Source organism: Varanus komodoensis, unplaced genomic scaffold (assembly GCF_004798865.1).
Source record: "Varanus komodoensis strain SLA01 unplaced genomic scaffold, ASM479886v1 scaffold16, whole genome shotgun sequence".
In the NCBI taxonomy this organism is placed as follows: Eukaryota; Metazoa; Chordata; class Lepidosauria; order Squamata; family Varanidae; genus Varanus; species Varanus komodoensis.
This window is the reverse complement of record NW_025335468.1, coordinates 21,038,273-21,055,871: the sequence shown is the minus strand read 5'-3', so window position 1 is coordinate 21,055,871 and position 17,599 is coordinate 21,038,273. Positions and strand designations below refer to the sequence as shown.

The following is a 17,599-nucleotide window of genomic DNA, read 5'->3' as shown; positions in this document are numbered from 1 at the left end:
TTTTTCCATGCTTATATCATATTGAAATATTACAGGTTTTGCACTCAAAACCTGTGAAACACCTTTTGCTTTAAATGCTCATTAACTGAGGCAAATTAGAACACTTATGTAAGGAAAAAGTAATGCTTCCCTTGTTATGTGCCCTCTATGGTATGGTTATATGATTTTCAATCATTTTATTTCTGTTCCCTTGAAGAACTGCTGATAAGATTTCAAATCAAAGATCAGAGTTATAGAGCAGAAGGGAGCTTGAATCTCAGCACATTTGTCTGGGTATTTGAAACTTGGCATATCAAGAGGCCATGAAGGAAATGGGGGTTGTTTTTAGGTAAATGCTATTCGGAAGAAGTACTGACCTCTTCCACAGCTTTCCAAAATGTTAATGAGCAAGTGAAACAGAATTCACAGATGTTTCTTATTTTCGGTCAGCTGCACATGAGACACACAGATGCAACCTGTGTCTTTGGCTAAAACAAAGTGGATGTGAACCGTATTTTCAGTAATTGCCTGATGAATGATATGTAAATTATTTCTTTCAAAACTCTGCTCAAAGTTCACTTTTTCCAGGAAGACCTTGAAACAACTGCATATCCCAATACCCAATTGTAACCAAACTGAAGTACTATTGTAACCAAGCCTGAAGTGTATATAACTGACACAGTTACATATTCTTCTCATTTACTCCTGCCTCAATTCTCATCCCCTCTTTCTGTTTTTTCTCTGTAATAACTCAGCACACAAAATAATACATGTTTCTTTATCTATTTGTGCTCCAATTTCTCATTCTTGGATCCTAACAAACTATCCTCTTATGGAAATAATTCTTGTGTAAATAAGGACTTTCCTACTTTCACCTTCCCTCTGCAGTCCCCCAGACAAACACATACCCTGAAAACATTCCTTAGGTTTGGAAGACCCTGCAAAATAAGATGGAATGCAGCACAGATGGGCTGCAAGAGGAAGGGTCAGAGAAAATCTCCCCACCTTGTGAGACAAGTGCCTTCTACTTGTACAAACGCAATAGGATACACACCAACATCCCCAGTCAACACAGCAAGTAAAATGAAAACAAGACACACTAAACAACCTTCAGTTCTATAGTAGCAAACTGAATGTTGATATTGATAATCCCTTTTCATTTTCTTTCTGAAATACAGCACTAAGAAAAGGAGAACCTATTAAAACTTTAAAGTTATTGAGGAGTATTTTATTTTGTTTATATGACTAGGTTTTATTTTGGTTTTATTTATTACATTTATTTGCCATCCCAGAGCCCAGAGGTCTCAGTAAAATAAGACACTGATTAATTTAAACAAATAATAAAACAGTAAGTTCCTATAATAATTGTCCTCACCCCCAGCAAAGGGCCAGGCATCTGGACCCTCACAGAACCACCACCACACTGGCACCAATAATAAACGTCAATAAAAGAGCCAGTGTGGTGTAGTGGTTAAGAGCATGGGACTGGGACTCAGACGACCTGGGTTCTAGTCCCCGCTCAGCCATGGTGCCAACTGGGTGACTTTGGGCCAGTCACAGACTCTCAGCCCAACCTACGTCACAGGGTTGTTGTTGCGGGGATAAGATGGAGGAGATATAAGCTGCCTTGAGCCCTTTGTAAAAAAAAGGCAGGATATAAATCCATAAATAAATAAATAAATAAATAAATAAATAAATAAAACAGTAACCTTTTTTTGTAACCTACACTGGAAGTCTCCTAAACTGTGGAACAAGATAATAAGTCTTTCAAATAAATAAATAGAAATAAAAATAGCTGCGTTTGGAATTTGAAATCCAGATCTTCCTCGAGACCCTGATTCTTAATAATTTTACTAAAATATAAGTCTATGATTTCAGTGGAACTTACTTCCTAGCAATATGGTTAGTTCATCTTTGTTAAAGCTGACATGTTTGACTAATTTATTTAATTTACTGGAACTATACATTACTATAATATATGGATTGTTTATTTCTTCCATTTCCTTTATTCCTTATCTTAGTGCTATACAAAATGTAGACCTTTTGGCTTCTTTTCAATTTTCAATCTGCCGAGTATACATCGGAAGTGCTACCTGTCAGACACAAATAACAAATGTTACCTTAACACTTAATAAACTCTCTGCAAACCTTAGAAGGAACCATGTGTGTAGTGAACTCTGCTGTCCAGCAGTAAAATTTTATGGCCCATTTCTGGAAGATACTGAACTATAACTCTTTTCCCTGAAATAATAGCAGATAACAGTGTGTTCATTTCCTAGTCAAGCCATTAGTAAAAGCATCATACTGTAGGAAAAATTACATTCCTAGTTTTTGGTATTTACAAGGCCTCAGAAGCTTCAGCACTGCATTGGTTCAAATTCTAAAACCTAGCTATTTATAGGCTAGATGGTGTACTCTTAGGAGGGAGGAATTTCTATTTCTAATCTGCACTACTTTGGTACCTGTACAGTCCCAAATCCATTCTATCCCACTCCATCTACATTTCTATTATCTCTTTTTAAAAAAATGAACCTTAAAATTTACATTTAAATACATTGCTATTACACAAGGGGATGTGAGGGCTGCTTTTAATTTTCATTTTTTTTTACATGTTTAATGGTGTGTGTGTTTACAAGTAACAGCTGCTTGGAGTCACTAGGACAAGCCTCCTGGTGCACATATTGAAAATGAGGCCACAAATGCCCCTGGGAATGACAACATGCGATGACGTGCATCTCTCCCAGTGACATTATCTAGGGAAAAAGTTGGCTGCCCCCAAGCACATACTGTCAGCAGAAAGCAAAATAACCCTTTAAACCTGTAAAAAGAGAGAAAGAGAGAAAAGCAGACTTTAAAATTCAAGGGATCCTTCAAATCATCTTATATAGAACTGCAAGTATTAAAAAAACAAAATTGCCAAGTTTTGTAGAACCAGAAAATCAAATCTTTAAATCTATCTTTTGATCCACACAGTGGTCTGAAAGACATGGATTAGCTGAAATACGAGAGCAAATAAGTTCCTCAAGCCTACATGGTTCTAATTTGGTCAATCAAAATTGATCTGAGTGATGGTCAGTGAAGGTATCTTTAGATTTTTACTAACCAGCCTTATGAAAGTAAATATTGTTCAGTTTGGTTCCTTCCATCACTTTATCTCCACTTTTATTATTCTAACATGAAAGTATACCATAATTTAGACACCTGTACCAGGACCTTTAAAAAATTCAAATACTATTGTCAGAGGTTTCTGTTGAATCTGTGGTTGGCAGTGATTATGAAAATTAAAACAATCCCTCATGAAAATACTTTTCCTAAGACTTAAATATTGATACAGATATTTTTTGTGCCTGCTGTGTATATAGTTAAAAAGTTAAGCATATTATTTAAACTAGCAGCCACCTGGCAATACATTTGCTCCTACTCTTACATAATAAGATTCTGGCCTATCAAAGTGGATGGATTCAATACCAATAAGGGATATTATTGCAATAATGCATAATAACCCTGCCTTCAACAACCAGTTCACCAAGGTGACTATTAGGCTGTGCATTGCTTTTTCTTTTCCTTTTTAATATTCAGGCAGCTTTTAAAAGTCAGCAATAATTATTTTAATGTATGTTCTCTGTTTTCCTCTGGGATGCTTCCCAGAAAGACACATCTCCATGATACCATCTATTGTTTGTACAATATGGCCGCGATCCATACCCCAGTAATAGGATGGAAGATAACAAATTTTCCCAGAGAACTTTCTGGACTAGCTCTGGCTGTATGCACCATTCTGCCTTTCTGGAATTCAGACACTATAATTAAGTAGGCATGTATAACAGACAGACAAATCCATGCATTTTTCACTGATTTTGGAATTTTCATTGAATTAAGTGGCAGTTTTCCCAAGCTTGAGAAACCCTACTGCTAAAGAATCTCAGCCCTAGTGATAAAGCATCAGCACACATCCACGCAAACCTAGCAATGGGGCATGGAGAGCAGGGCAGCTGACACTTTGCTTCGTTCTCATTGTAAGTAATTGCACATAAATAACTATAAATAAATCCCCCACACACTTTCTCCTAGCAAAAAGAGGTATTCAATTTTCCAGGTATACAAACCTAATGTTAAGAATAATACCTTCACCCCAAAAAAAAGCTTTGAAGATATAAACACAGCAGGGATGTAGGGGGTATCCAGTGTATTTCACAGAGTGACACATGTATAATTACATGCCAGATAGGCAGGATTTGTGGGTGAATACTTGGTGTAACACACTCCTGACTCTTAGAGAACAATTTTGTTTCATTGAAGCCAAAGTTGCTGGCTTGGAAAAGCTAAGAGGCAGAGATCAGTGGCCAAGACCTTCAAGGCCCAAATAAAGATGTCTCAATTGCTGTGTGATAGTCCCTCTACAGTCACTGAGAAAGGGGTCCCCAGGAATGATACCATTATGAGAAAGGAAATGATCCCTTAAAACAGACTCATTCAACAGAAGACAGTTAAATGAATTCTGGTGGGGCCGTAGAAGTGGAAGCTTTGGTGATTAGACAGGCAGCTGGGTTTTGATGGCCATGTAGATAACATGGTATTTTGTCAGCCTGGTATGAAGGTTGAGGATACCACCTCCATAACTTTGTAGATAGTGCTGTGTGGAGTCAGTGACTGTTATCGATTTTTGTATCAGTGATGTGGGGAAATGTAGTTGTGAGATCCTAGAATCCAAATTTATGTTGCTAGATAGAGAGTTGAAATTCAAGATAATCAGGACACCCTTTTCCAAAATGCTTCATCTATTTCTACCCTGCAAAGGACTTGCTAGAAATGTGAAGCTAAGTCTCCACGCACAAATGAAATGGTGCTGTAGGAGTTCAGATCTATTAGGCACTGGGGAACCTTTTGAAAGAAACTAGGCCTATTTAAGAGGGAGAGAATCTACTTCAACCAAAATATAACCAGAGTTCTATTGCTAAAGACAAAAAGATGGCAGAGCAGCTTTTAACTTGAACCTGTGGGAAAGCTGACAAAAGATGGGAAGCATCTTGCTTTCAAGGAGAACCTAAATACTGTGGGAATTAGAGAAACTTGGTAGAATGGAGAAATCCAGTAGGATAATCACTTCTGGATGTAAATTCTATAGAAAGGATATGGAAAGCCATACTAAAGGCATTCCTCAATATATTAGAGGGTGTTATGTTGAACTGACTAGAAAACCTAAAATGTATAGGCTGCTACACACACATGCTGTAGGTGACAATGTAGGTCTCCAAAGCAGTGCCTGGGGGAGTTAGGGACTTTTAAAGGCTCTAGAAGCTCAGGCACCAAATCTTCATTTAAAGGGGTCCCTTCCTTTCTTAGTTGTGAGCACTGATCATCCATTTTGATATCGTTCCCCTCATACATACGGACGTAGGCAACTTTACCCACCCATCAAAGGATCTTGGGAAATTTATCTGTGGATGGAAACTGTTGAGTGCATCCTTCATTAATATGAACCTGGCACTAGTTCCAAAAGGGGTCATTCTTTACCCCAAAAAAGTGCTTTAGCCAAGAAAATTGCTACTTATTAAAGGCCCTTGTTTTGGCTGAATGTTTCCTCCAGAAGTTTCAATCTGTGCAAGAATAGTTTTCCTGGTTCAGCTAGTACAGGATGTTTAAGAGCTAATTTTTCTTGAGGCTATGGACAAAAATAAAAACTATGTAACAATGCTTGGCCTATTGACCTTTGTTCTGCATAATAAACTTTAAAACAGCATAAAAGAACCTCAATGAATTTTAATTCTGCATGCTGTTAGTTTTAGCACAGAATCCTGCTTTCAAAAGATACTAAGATGACCTTTTATCCCTTTATTTGAGATCTCTTTTTGGAGTATAAGAATACCCCACAAAACTACTTCCATGCAAATGTAAGGCCAGATTTAACCTCAGGTATGTTTTCATAGAATCATAGAATAGCAGAGTTGGAAGGGGCCATGAAGGCCATTGGGTCCAACCCTCCCTCCCTCCCTTCCTAGGGAGACTAGATTCCCTGTTGGGTTTCTGAAAGCAGGCAAAACACTTTTTGTTCTAGCAGGCATTGTAAGAAAGTGAAAATATTTTGCTGCGTGCATATGCTGAATACCATGAAATCCTTACCCTTCCAAAAATGATATGGCAAAAACTGCTCATATCAGGCCCATGTGTGTAGGAATATATTGTGTGCAACACTGAGATTTTATGCAAGCACAGTAGTTAACACAGTTGGCAGTGTCTTCATTTTACAGTCCCTTGAGGCTCTCCAATCTTTAAGAGAGTCATGGGCTACCAACTACTTACCCATGCGCACCAAGGTCACCTCTTTGTTCCTTGGAAGCAGGTATATGACAAGGATCTCCAACTTGGTGCATGGGGTATGTTATGTGCCCTTAAGTGCCACTGTGTCTGCAACACCAGGATGACATTCCTCCCAAACTATCCCTCCATTTGCAATTGGATGGAATGATTCCACCATTAACTTGTATAGAATAGGAAGAATTCTTTGCAGAAAAATTGTAAGGAGACAGAGGTGCAACAGGGTCCTTAGTAGGAGATGGACTTGGCACCTTCCAACTGATTTTTGGTAGGGGACTTTTTCCCTCCCTCTACAAGGCAATGCAGAAATTTTCCACTAATTTTCTAGGCAGGGAAAAAGCCCTCCCTAAGGCCCTTTAGGCAACAGTCCTTGCAGGGGGTACACTTCACACCCCTTTGAGAAAAAGAGACAGACAGAGAAAAGCCAGTGAAAGAGAAGGGGAGGTGAGAAAGAGAGAGAATGGTGGGGGGGGGGGGGGGGGGAGCCGGGGGGGGGCCGAAAAAAAAAAAAAAAAAAAAAAAAAAAAAGCCAGAGAAGGGGGGGGGGGGGGGAAAAAGAGGGGGGGGGGGGGGGGGGGGGGGCGAGAAGCCAGAGGGAGAGCCAGAAAACAGCAAGAAAGAAATAAAGAGAAGCCAGAGAATGGGGGTTGGGGGAGACTGAGAAAGCCAGATAGAATGACTAACTAATGCAACCACATGGAAACAAGCCCATAAATAATTGCAGCTTTTAACCCAGACACATCTGATTATGCAGTGCTAAGACCAGCATTATTCAATGCAAGTCAGATGTTTTGGACTGCAACTCCCATCATCCTCAAACAGTATGTCCAGTAGCCAGGGATGATGGGAGATGTAACTCAGTATCTGAAGCACTCACACTGGGAAGACTGGTCTAGACAAAAGCTACTCGTTGGCTAATATAGCAAATGCATGAAAAAGAAGAAAGAAGCCAGGTAACTTTTTGATGAGGAGGAGGATGATGATGATTAATGGACTTTTTTTAATGACCCCTGTACTTATTGCAAGAAATCAGCTAATAATAAATTGCCTCTTTGGTGAAGAAAGTCTGAAATGGGCCAAGAGATGTTACAAACACTATAATGCCTCTCGTCCCAGCTTAGTCACTCTGGCTTCCATGCAGCCTCTAGTGCAGGCTGATTAGTGCAAGATCTTGCCTAATCTTGGAAATTAAGCAGGGTCAGGCCTAGTTGAAATCTGGATGGGTAACTTTAAAAGTGGTGAATTGCCCAGAGCTTTGACTACAGGTGGTATAGAAATGCAATGTTGTAATAATAATTAGTCAAAAGAACAAATCATGCTAAAGCACTGCCTGCATTAGTGCCATCTAGAAATAGATGGCATTATCTATCCTCAGGGTCACTTCTCACACGAATATTTTCCTACATAAGCATCATTTTTATACAAACAATAAAAATATGCCTCATGCACACCATCACAAATGCACAAATTCATGCTACTGTCTACATGTGCATGTGATGAAAGAAATAATGGGCAACTTATGGGAATATACAAAAACATATATTCTTTCTCATTGTGAGAGAAAACCATTGTGTCTGTAGAGAAGTCCTGTGGGCATCAGCCTCTGAATACATGCTTGCAAATAACTATGCTTTGGATAAGGCTATTAGTCATACTCAGTTTAAGCACTTATAGAAGTCAGCAAGATTGCAAGAAAGTTTATAACAGCTAATGATCTATGCTTGCATGTATTCAATGATAACCTTAAACTCGCTATTTTTTAAAGCTTCCACATCATACTAATATTCTAAGTTTAGTGTGGATTATCTATGGATCAACTGTTTTATCACAACATTTTACTAACTTGTACAATTGGACTGGTCTTGACAAAAGGTATGCAAATCTGACAGTCAAGAACCAAGTATGGGTATATTTTCCCATATACCCAGTGGCCTATTTAAATTGCTCTGCAACCAAGTCATGAGGATTCCTTCTGCAGATCAGGTCTCCATCCCACTCCATATTACCACAGAATAGCTCTCTAGCCATGGTCTCCACTAGGACTTTTTTAAAAATTCCAGTATGTGTGATGAAATACGGTACATAAACAGCTCACTGAATTCAGCTGCCATAAGAAGCCATTTAAAGCAGCAAACCTATCCATATATGGGCACAAAATGCATTATAAATCCCATTTGGCAGATTGGGAATTGTAGGGCTTTTTGTTTAAACATGCATAGGATTGGTAAATACCTAACCCTAAATTGGCATCCATTAAGATTATGACAGTAGCAATAGATGCTCATAGTGGCACTCAGTAAAGTTACAAAAAGAGTGCTGCTCTTTAATAACTACACAGCCTGCACATATGCAAAATTCACAAAAATCTCTACATAGTTTAGTCTTAAATTCTACAAAGTCCCATCACCACCCACAATGTATTCTAAAATGGTCTCGCAATAACATTTGCTGGTCTACTAACAAAAATTAGCTGAAAGTTAGCTGAGGAAATTGCTTGGATTAGCTTGGATATATCCACACTTAACGCGGTTTCCTTCGAGGAATTAAGTGCCACTGGTTCCAAAGAGAGCAAATAAAAATAAGTGACACCTCTGCCTGCCTCTATGCAGCCCAATCCTGTGCATACTTATTCACAAGTCAACCCTATTCATATTCAGCAGGACTTCCCCTTAAGGTACAGAGGACCACTGGTCTATTAGCTAAGTACCACCCACATTGCCTGGCAGGGTTTCAGGCAGAGGTCTTTCCTTGTCCTACGTGGAGAAGAGCTAGGAACTGAGCAAGGGCTCCAGCACTGAGCCACAGTTTTAAAATTAAGTTCTCGCAATGAGGCAGGTAGCTGGAACCAGGTAGGACACTGGCCCACTCGTCACAAGGATGAGGAACAGAATACATGTACCCCCAAATTCTCCGCCAGTCTAGACACGGTCCTTGCCCACTCACTCGGAAGAAGGAAATAACATCCCTTCCAAAAATGCTTGGTGGGAGAAACAATTCCCGCCCCCCTCCACAGGGAAAGCTATAAGCAATCCCTCACACCCAACGGAGCCAACTTCCATCAACACACTCTAGCCGGGTGCAAGAGCCACTACTTCCTCCCGTCACGCTAACTTACCTTCGTGGACGAGCAGCCCCGGGAACTAATACTCTTCACCTACCCCGGCCGCATCCACTGCGCCTGCCAACAAGCGCCCTTCCCATTGGCTCAGCGCTGGTTCCAGGCCCCTCCTCCGCGTCGGTCGCCTTTTCCCTGTCAACGGAGCAGAAGCTAAGATGGAGGCCATGGCGACCGATAGGCGGGTGCGCAATGAGAGAGCGACGACGAGTTTCCAGAGGAAAGGACCGGACGGCGGAGTGGGCCGTTTGGCGGTTTTGCCGGGCACGCGACCGTCGGTGCGGCACGGGCAGCTCCTGCTTTCCAGCGGGCTCCCTTCTCTGGACTATGTGCTAGGTTGGTGCTGGCAGCGCTGCAGAGTCTTCCAGACACATGCCCCCCTCACTGTGGGAGCTTCGTGATAGTCAAGCAGTCTCTAGTTTAGGCCTGTGAGGGAGGGACGGACAGGAGCCTGCTTGACTTCTTTCGCAGCAGGAGCAGCCTCCGAAGCTCCGGCACTTGCCTCTGACCATACGCCGGTTGGCTCAGCCTCTGTGGAGGAAGGGAGAAAGAGAGATGGAGGAGGGAGCTGCCTCCGGCGGGGACGAATCCGGCCGCCCCGTGGTGGGATGGGCTGTGAGATCGATTCCTGGGCAGTGGTATCCTCCATCGTTTGAGGAGAGTAGAGTCTCCAGAGCGAACTTGTAAAGCCTGGGGGGAGCATGGGGGGAAGGGGTGTTGGCGTGGACTTTTGTAATGAGTGCCGAGCCTTTTCTGGGGGAAAGGGGAGACGGCCCTTGTAAGAAGACATGCTATTTACTTTAATCGGACGCCCTCGTTCCTCGTGTTTCCTGCTAGCTTGTTCGTGCTCTCTTTCTCTCCGGTGCCTTTAATCAGTATTGTCTCCAATCCAGCTCATACCACAGTATTGACACAGCAGTTGTGCGGTGAATTCTTCTTGTGTGTGTGCTTGACATCGAATTTTAAAAGAAACTTAAAGCGCAGTCTATGTACTTTTTGAGAGGAAGAAAAGGTCCTACAACTCCCAGCATTCCCCAAGCCCATAATGCTCGCTAGGGCATGCTGGGAATTGCAAGACTTTTCTGTCTAAACCAGCATAGCATGTGTCCTATGCCTCACTGCTTGTATAAATAAACTATGTATAAACTGAGTGAATCTAGTCTAGATTAAGCATTTGTTGAATAGCTGCAGTGCTTACCTTTTCCCAACCTACAAGTCATGGTTCAACACATTAGCTTGCACTGCTTCAAAGCTGTTAAAATCTTGGGTTACGTTGGGTTAAATGAATGATATGTTGGAGGTTGGACATGTGTCTAAGAAGGAGTGAATGATCCAGGAGCATCTGATGTTTTGTTTATCTTAAAATTAGCAAATCCTACTTCATAATCAAATCTCTTAGAAGATCATGTAGTAGTGTTTAAGGAGTTGGGACCTGTTCAGAAAACTTACAGTGGCCTTATTTAAGACACCCCAAATCTTCTAAAGGAAGAGTTAAATACAATGTATAAATATCACTTCAGTGTGTAAAAATGCAGCCTAAAACTACTCAGTTTATGTTTGCAATATGCCAATTAATCACATAAATTAGACCTTCCTTTTCATTACAAACTATTGAAGCCAGTGGGGCACGCACATAATTGTGGCTGCGAACGTGGTTTAAAAGTTAGCATAATTTTTGAAACCCTCATTTTGAATACAGCTAGGCTTATATGTGTGGCTATGAGTTGCATCAGACCGTTGATCTAAAGTTGTTCTCTTGACAGGCTCAGTGCTTTGGCAGTATAATTGTTTTCTGGGATGTTGTTGCCATGGTCAATACTTTTTAATGTTTCTTTAAAGGTGAAAGTGGTTTAATGGGATGCTAAACTGGAGAGGAGTTTCATGTGGTGTATATATAGTAGTTGCTGTTTCTGTTGCTTGAAAATAATTCTCAAAGAAGAAAACAAATATGAACGATTTTTAAAACTGCAACTGACTTTATACAAATGCATCAATGTGTTCATTCTGCTGCTCTCCATGGCCTTTTTTGGGGGGGGGGCAGTATTGCCATTTCAGACAAGAGACATGCACATTTCCACACTTGCAAATATGTAACATGCAAAATATGCAACTACCACTCACAGATTAACATGCTTAAGAATTTTAGAGAAAAGATTTGGTTAAAGGATATTCTTTGGATACTTTGGCTGTGAGTGAGTTCATGAGACATTTTGTGGGTATTCAGATATAAATATAATTCCCACATCTTCAAACACTTTTGAAAGCATAATGTGTTAATCAGCCCTTACATGGTCTACTTTCCACTACCAGTAAGCTAAACAGATAGAAAGTAAGATAATACACAACTGTAATTGATTCAAGTTCTATTTTTCATATTTGGGAAGGGAGTACTACTTGTTCACCTTGAAAAGTTGGCTAAGCTTTTTTCCCAAATGTCCCTGGGTATATCCCAATCCAATAAATTATATTGATTGTTTCTACTTAAATTGTGATGCCCCTCTAATTTCTTCTCATAGATTTTATTTTATTTTTAACTCTTCCTACAGAAGAGAGGCTACAATTGTGATTTTCTGCACCCCTGCCTTTCAAGCCTTGGTATTTCACGTTACAAGGATTGTTAATTTCCACATTTGTACTTCAATGAAGCTAGTGTAGAAGATGTCAATGAAACTTACTTAAAAACCACTTCCATTGGCTCCTTATCTGGCCAAATGCCAGCTGTAGGATTGCACAATAATTTTATTGCATTTTCTGCCCTTCCCCTAGGAACTTAGAATGGGTCACATAGTTGTCTTCCTCCCCAACTTCCCATTTTATCCTTAGAGCAACTGCTGTGGTATGCTAGTGTGAATGGCCTGATGTCACTTAATAAGTTTCTTGGTCTTCCTGGTTCTAGTATTGTCACCTACTAAGCAGAGCAGTATGCTATAGTTGACTGCTTTTGTTCTTGTTTACCATACTATTTTATGTTAACTATTTTATCTTTATTCAACAGTACAGTAGCGTACACAGTTCTTCAGTACACATAGTATTTATGGACAATCATTTCTGTAATAAAATACTTTGAAACCTTTATATGAAGTCCAAAGATTATAGAAACTTATAAAATGAAATATATGTGGCTCAGTATATGTGGCTCAATTTTCTAGATCTGTATCTATACATTTAATACACCTTTGAAACCTAAACTTTCTTGTAATACAATTATTTCATTTATAGTGATGTTTATGTTTTCTTGATTTACAAATAATATGTATAAAAATCAAATCCATATCAATAAGCTACAATAAGAATACTCTTTTTAAAAAAAAATCAGATTTAACATTTTTTAACATTTGACTTTTGTTTTCCTACTGAAATTCTTAATAATTTTGCTCTTGCCCCTTATAAACAGATTTTGTAAAAAATGTACATATTTTAAATAAAATATATTATTTTACATCTTTGTATTTTTTGTCCTTTGGTACTTTAAGTAGCAAGTCTTCATGAATATTGCTTTTACATTTTATCATTTCATATTGTTGTGATGTTGGCTTTATCTATTCCATAAATAGTGCTATTTAAAACCTTGTTTTATTTTAACACTTTAAATTTTAGCTCCTCTTAAAAACAACTCCTTTTACCTTTAACAACATATCCAGCACTACTCATTGCAAAATAGTTTCTCTAGTGGAACTTACAGTCATGCATTGCAGAATAGTTTCAAAGTTCTACTGAAACCTCTGCATTTCAAAACAAAGCTTGAAAGTAAAACATGAAATAAAATACTCCAAAGATTAAAATCCTCATCCCTCCTATTCAAACAATACACATAAATTTAAAAAATCAAGTAGCTAAGCTAGGTCTTTTACAAAAGTATTGCAATAAGTATCCTTCCTTAATATGGACAATGGCCATGCTAAATGAAGATGATGAGAGTTTTCTTCTAACAGTCACCAGTTTGGGAAAAGTTGTAAAAAATGGTTGAGCGTGAATATTTCCATACACTGTCAACTGGGATAGCACTGTGAGTGGATGGATGGATGCACACAGATAGATGTGTGGCCATCTTTATGTTATAGTATGTACTTCACACACTGATGTTGTATGTGTAAGTAAAATTACAAGGGAAATAGGAATTCAAAAATGATGCAAGCTGGTGTTTTTTCAGTATAAGATAGTGTTACATCCTTCCTCCCATCTCAGGTGGTGCATTGCTAGAACTGGTGATAGAAAGGATGTGAATAATAGACCTGTCCTCCTGTGAAATGACTTGATTATTTCAGAGAGAACATTTTTACCCTTGAAAGAGCACTTGGTTTTATTAGAATGAAGCCAGTGACATTCATTTAAGTAGATAGCTGGAATTATTTATACTTGTTAAGAAGAGTTACTTGATTTCCACTACTTTGGCTCTACCTAAAGCCCTGAATAGATGTAGTTGCATGGAGCTGCACTGGGCCAAGATTAAGAGTAATATATTTTCAGAAACATAAAGCAATTTAATCAGTATCCCATCCAGGGGATTCACATAATCATAGATAGTACTGTTGAGCTTAAACTGTTGTGTAACCTATTAACTGTACCAAGTCCTTCAAACTCTTGCTAAAATAAGGAAGTATTACTTTATATGTGTAGAATAATTTGACTAAAACAAGGGAATGTTGGCTATGACAACACTATTAGAGTACTTAAATTTAGTTATATAGAGCTCTACAAGATCTTTTCATATTGTGATAGTAATTGTAGTGTATGATATATAATTATATGCAATATGTAATTATTTAATAGTGAATTGTAAGAAGTATTATAAAGGTAATTAAAAGGTTTTTCACATTACCTTTTTTATCTTCCTGTATTATCTTTCCTTGATATTACTAATTGTTGGCAACATTAGTATGTATTCTTATTTCTCAAATTTATTTTGTTCTTAGGTGGAGGTTTGGCAGTTGGAACCCTTCTTCTCATTGGTTAGTATGAAATTTTCCCGTATATACATATATTATTAATACAGCCATGACATTATCTTTTTCTATCAAAATCTTTAGGAGGAAAACATTACATAAGCCTTTGAAGGAGTTCTCATTGGATGGTAATACAAGTCATGTTGTACCACAAACAAAAATACACCCTAATCTCACATTAGGAAATCCATACCCATTGGGTTATTTTTATTGTTTAATGGAAAAATTCAGATAGTTTTAAGTCTTTACTAATACTTGAAATACAGGAATGGCTTTAGATTACATTGGGAAGCTATAAAGTTTGTCCCAGTGGAGATGTAGCACTGCTTCAGAAATTGGCCTGCAGGCTTGTGTTGTCTTATCTTTCTCCTTTTGAAAGGAATTTAATCTGAACATTAATCCTATGCAGGTATTGCTTTCCATCATTGGTATTTGATACTGATGTGCTTTCCCAACAAAACCCTAGAAAGCTAAGAACTGCTTTTCCAGTGCAAGGTGTGCTGTGAACCTTTTTCCAAAGTGTTAACTTCATCTTTGGCTTATCAAAATTCACACAAACTACAAAGTTCTTTCTGAAAAGTCTACATTATTGTTAACTCTTAAAACGTCTCCATGATTTCTTGCATTTGGAGACAAGACATGGAAAGTTTAGTGTATGAAAATGCTACTCCATTTCTGTGCTGAACCCGGGAAGGGATAGGGAACATCACAGCTGAGGAAAACTACTTTGATAATGGTGATTCCACTTTACAACAGAGGAAATCTCTTTCTCCCTTTCCACTCTCCCAAAAGCCTGGAAAATGGAGCAGCAGATGGATAATGTAGACCCCACCAGTAGGGCCACAGAGTATACTTTCTCTTCTGCAAAAGGATGAGCTCCATGAGATATTTGGAGTAGGTAGGACTTGCAAAGCCACCTCTAAAGCACTTAAGAAGGGGAGGGCAAAGGCTCAAGCTACCTTAGATACCTCCTACCTTCACTACCCACTGGAGTGCTCTCTTTTCCTCCCTCTGTTAGGTCAGTTTTCCAACATTGAAGGTCAGCTTATGTGGTTCTTTCTTGTGTGTGGGGGAAGCTGGGTTGAATCTCCAGCTGTCCCATTTGTCTCTAACTTCAGATGGGGAAGCCTCACTGTCCTGTGTACTGTAGAATTGCTCCCTAAGGCTAGGTATTAGGAAAGTGGGACTGAAGGTATTTAATAATCAGTTCCTTAAATATTAACAACAATCCATATGTTCTAAAAATACTTTTGTATAAGATTCTGAATCTTAAAGAGTAGTATCTGAAGCAACTGCAGGTATCATTGTTGAACAGCTTGTCAGTAAGTGAGACTGCAGTAATATCCTGTCATGAAATTAGTCTAGACAAGCTTTTTATATCATGTGGTTGAAGCTGTCAAAGTTAAGCATCTTAGGGGGATATTTCAGCATTATACTCCAAGTTCTATAAAGAGGCTAAATTTTTTTTTAACAGTCCATAAAAGAAGAATAAATTGTATTACTCACATATTAAATCCCTTTGAAATGAAATGTTCATCTTCATTCTTTGAGATATATTATCCTGGCTAATTTAACCAATACATAATAAATATAATATTATTAAAATGTCGCCTTTAATTGTTAGGATTTTCTACAGATTGGATAACAAAGTTACATACAAACCTGTAAATATTGTTTGATATACTACAGGTACATCATTGGTCTTCAGCTGGTCAATTGGCTTCTGGCTTAAGGATAATAACAGCAATGCTATCACAATTGGCAGGAGGCGGGTACTGCTCTATGCCAGCACCCTTAATATTTGATGGAATGAATGAATGAGGCAGCCATTGCTAGCCACAAAGAACAAACAAGTGGGAAGAAGTCCAAGTCTTGAGTCGCTACTAGTTGATAAAATGCTTACACAAAATTGCTAGTTTAACAGTTTCCAACTTTTCTTTAACAATAGCTCTGTGCCTTTAACAGCTTATTATAGTTCAGAGATATAGGAGCTACACCTATTGGCAGGAGAAAAATTGGCACCCCTAACTACTACAGTATGTACTTAAAGAAAATGGTCCTCTGGAACTTTCAGAAACAAAATACTGAAAACAGAAATACATATAAAATGTCCATACATCATGTTATTGTTTCAATTATTTAAAGTACTGTTGAGGACACATTTTAAGACTTTTCATCAAGATTATATAAAAGTGATAAGTTTACTAAGAATGCTGAACATAATCTGCATATGTTTATTTCTTAATAGATTATAATGGTAGATTGATAGATTGCAATGATAAACAGTGAATTTTGTTGTGTTTTTGTCTAAAATAATTTGCTAACCTAAATATTCATATAATTTTCTCTTCCATCAGAAATGCTATAACATATCTGAGTCATGTGAATTTTCTAGAATGAAATTAATAGGATTTCCTTTTGTAATTTGAAGGTTTTTATATTGTCATTTCAATTTTATGTATTGTTATGGAAGGTCACAATTGTTAAAAGTTATATTGCAAAAGACAATTGTTAAATAGCTGAGACCAGAATTTTTTTTAAAAAAAACTAAAACTTTTAGTTTGCTGAAGGCAGGACTGTTCTTGTTCAGTCTAAGCCTTGGAGCAATTTCAGCAATTTTAATTACCTACCTTTTTGTTTTAGGTATGCAATTTAACCTGTCTATTAAAGAGTACTTTTCACTTGTCAACATAATTGACTTTATCACCTTTTTAAAAGTTGAAAAGGTAATCTCTAGGAAAGTACAAACAGTGATTTGCTAAATATAATTATACAAAATATAAGTTGTCAAAATTTACCTTCCTGCTGAATGGCAGTATGCCAAGTATTGTAACATATATGTTTGCTAACTTTGTATTGACATGTGCTAATTAAATACAAGTGATACAGACTAGCCTCCTTTGAGCTTCTTAACTACTATGGACATCAGTAAAATATTTTTCATGGAATTTTAGATGGTGGGATGATTAAAATAGACTCATCTCATTACCCAAAGCAATTTAGGTGAGATTTTTTGTAACTTAGGAAATGCTCACCTTAGGTCACGGTATTATCCTATAAGACTGTGAATGATAATACGGAGGATGATAATTTAATAAATTAATATTGACGGATTGTGACAGAGTCTTAACAGCTGTAGGGCAACCTGTCTAGACTATCTACAGAATGTCATATATGCAGGTATACCATATGCAATTCACCTTTCCCATGGCATTTACAATTTTCTGTTCCTAATGACTTGATAATA

At 38.1% G+C, this 17,599-nt stretch overlaps 2 protein-coding genes across 3 annotated transcripts in view; one reads left to right on the top strand and one right to left on the bottom strand.

The window, feature by feature from the left end:
• The window catches only part of IMMP1L (inner mitochondrial membrane peptidase subunit 1), a 50,354-nt gene extending 40,852 nt beyond the window's left edge, over positions 1–9,502 (bottom strand). The window contains exon 1 of one of the 2 annotated variants that reach the window (XM_044425792.1): positions 9,410–9,502. The gene's annotated coding sequence lies outside the window, so the exon portion shown is untranslated. The remainder of the gene's footprint in view (positions 1–9,409) is intronic. The other variant, XM_044425791.1, reaches the window with a different exon arrangement.
• The window catches only part of ELP4 (elongator acetyltransferase complex subunit 4), a 188,436-nt gene continuing 179,957 nt past the window's right edge, over positions 9,121–17,599 (top strand). The window contains exons 1-3 of the mRNA XM_044426105.1: positions 9,121–9,143; positions 9,504–9,745; positions 14,323–14,358. Of these exons, the coding sequence (XP_044282040.1) occupies positions 9,121–9,143; positions 9,504–9,745; positions 14,323–14,358 (301 nt within the window). The remainder of the gene's footprint in view (positions 9,144–9,503; positions 9,746–14,322; positions 14,359–17,599) is intronic.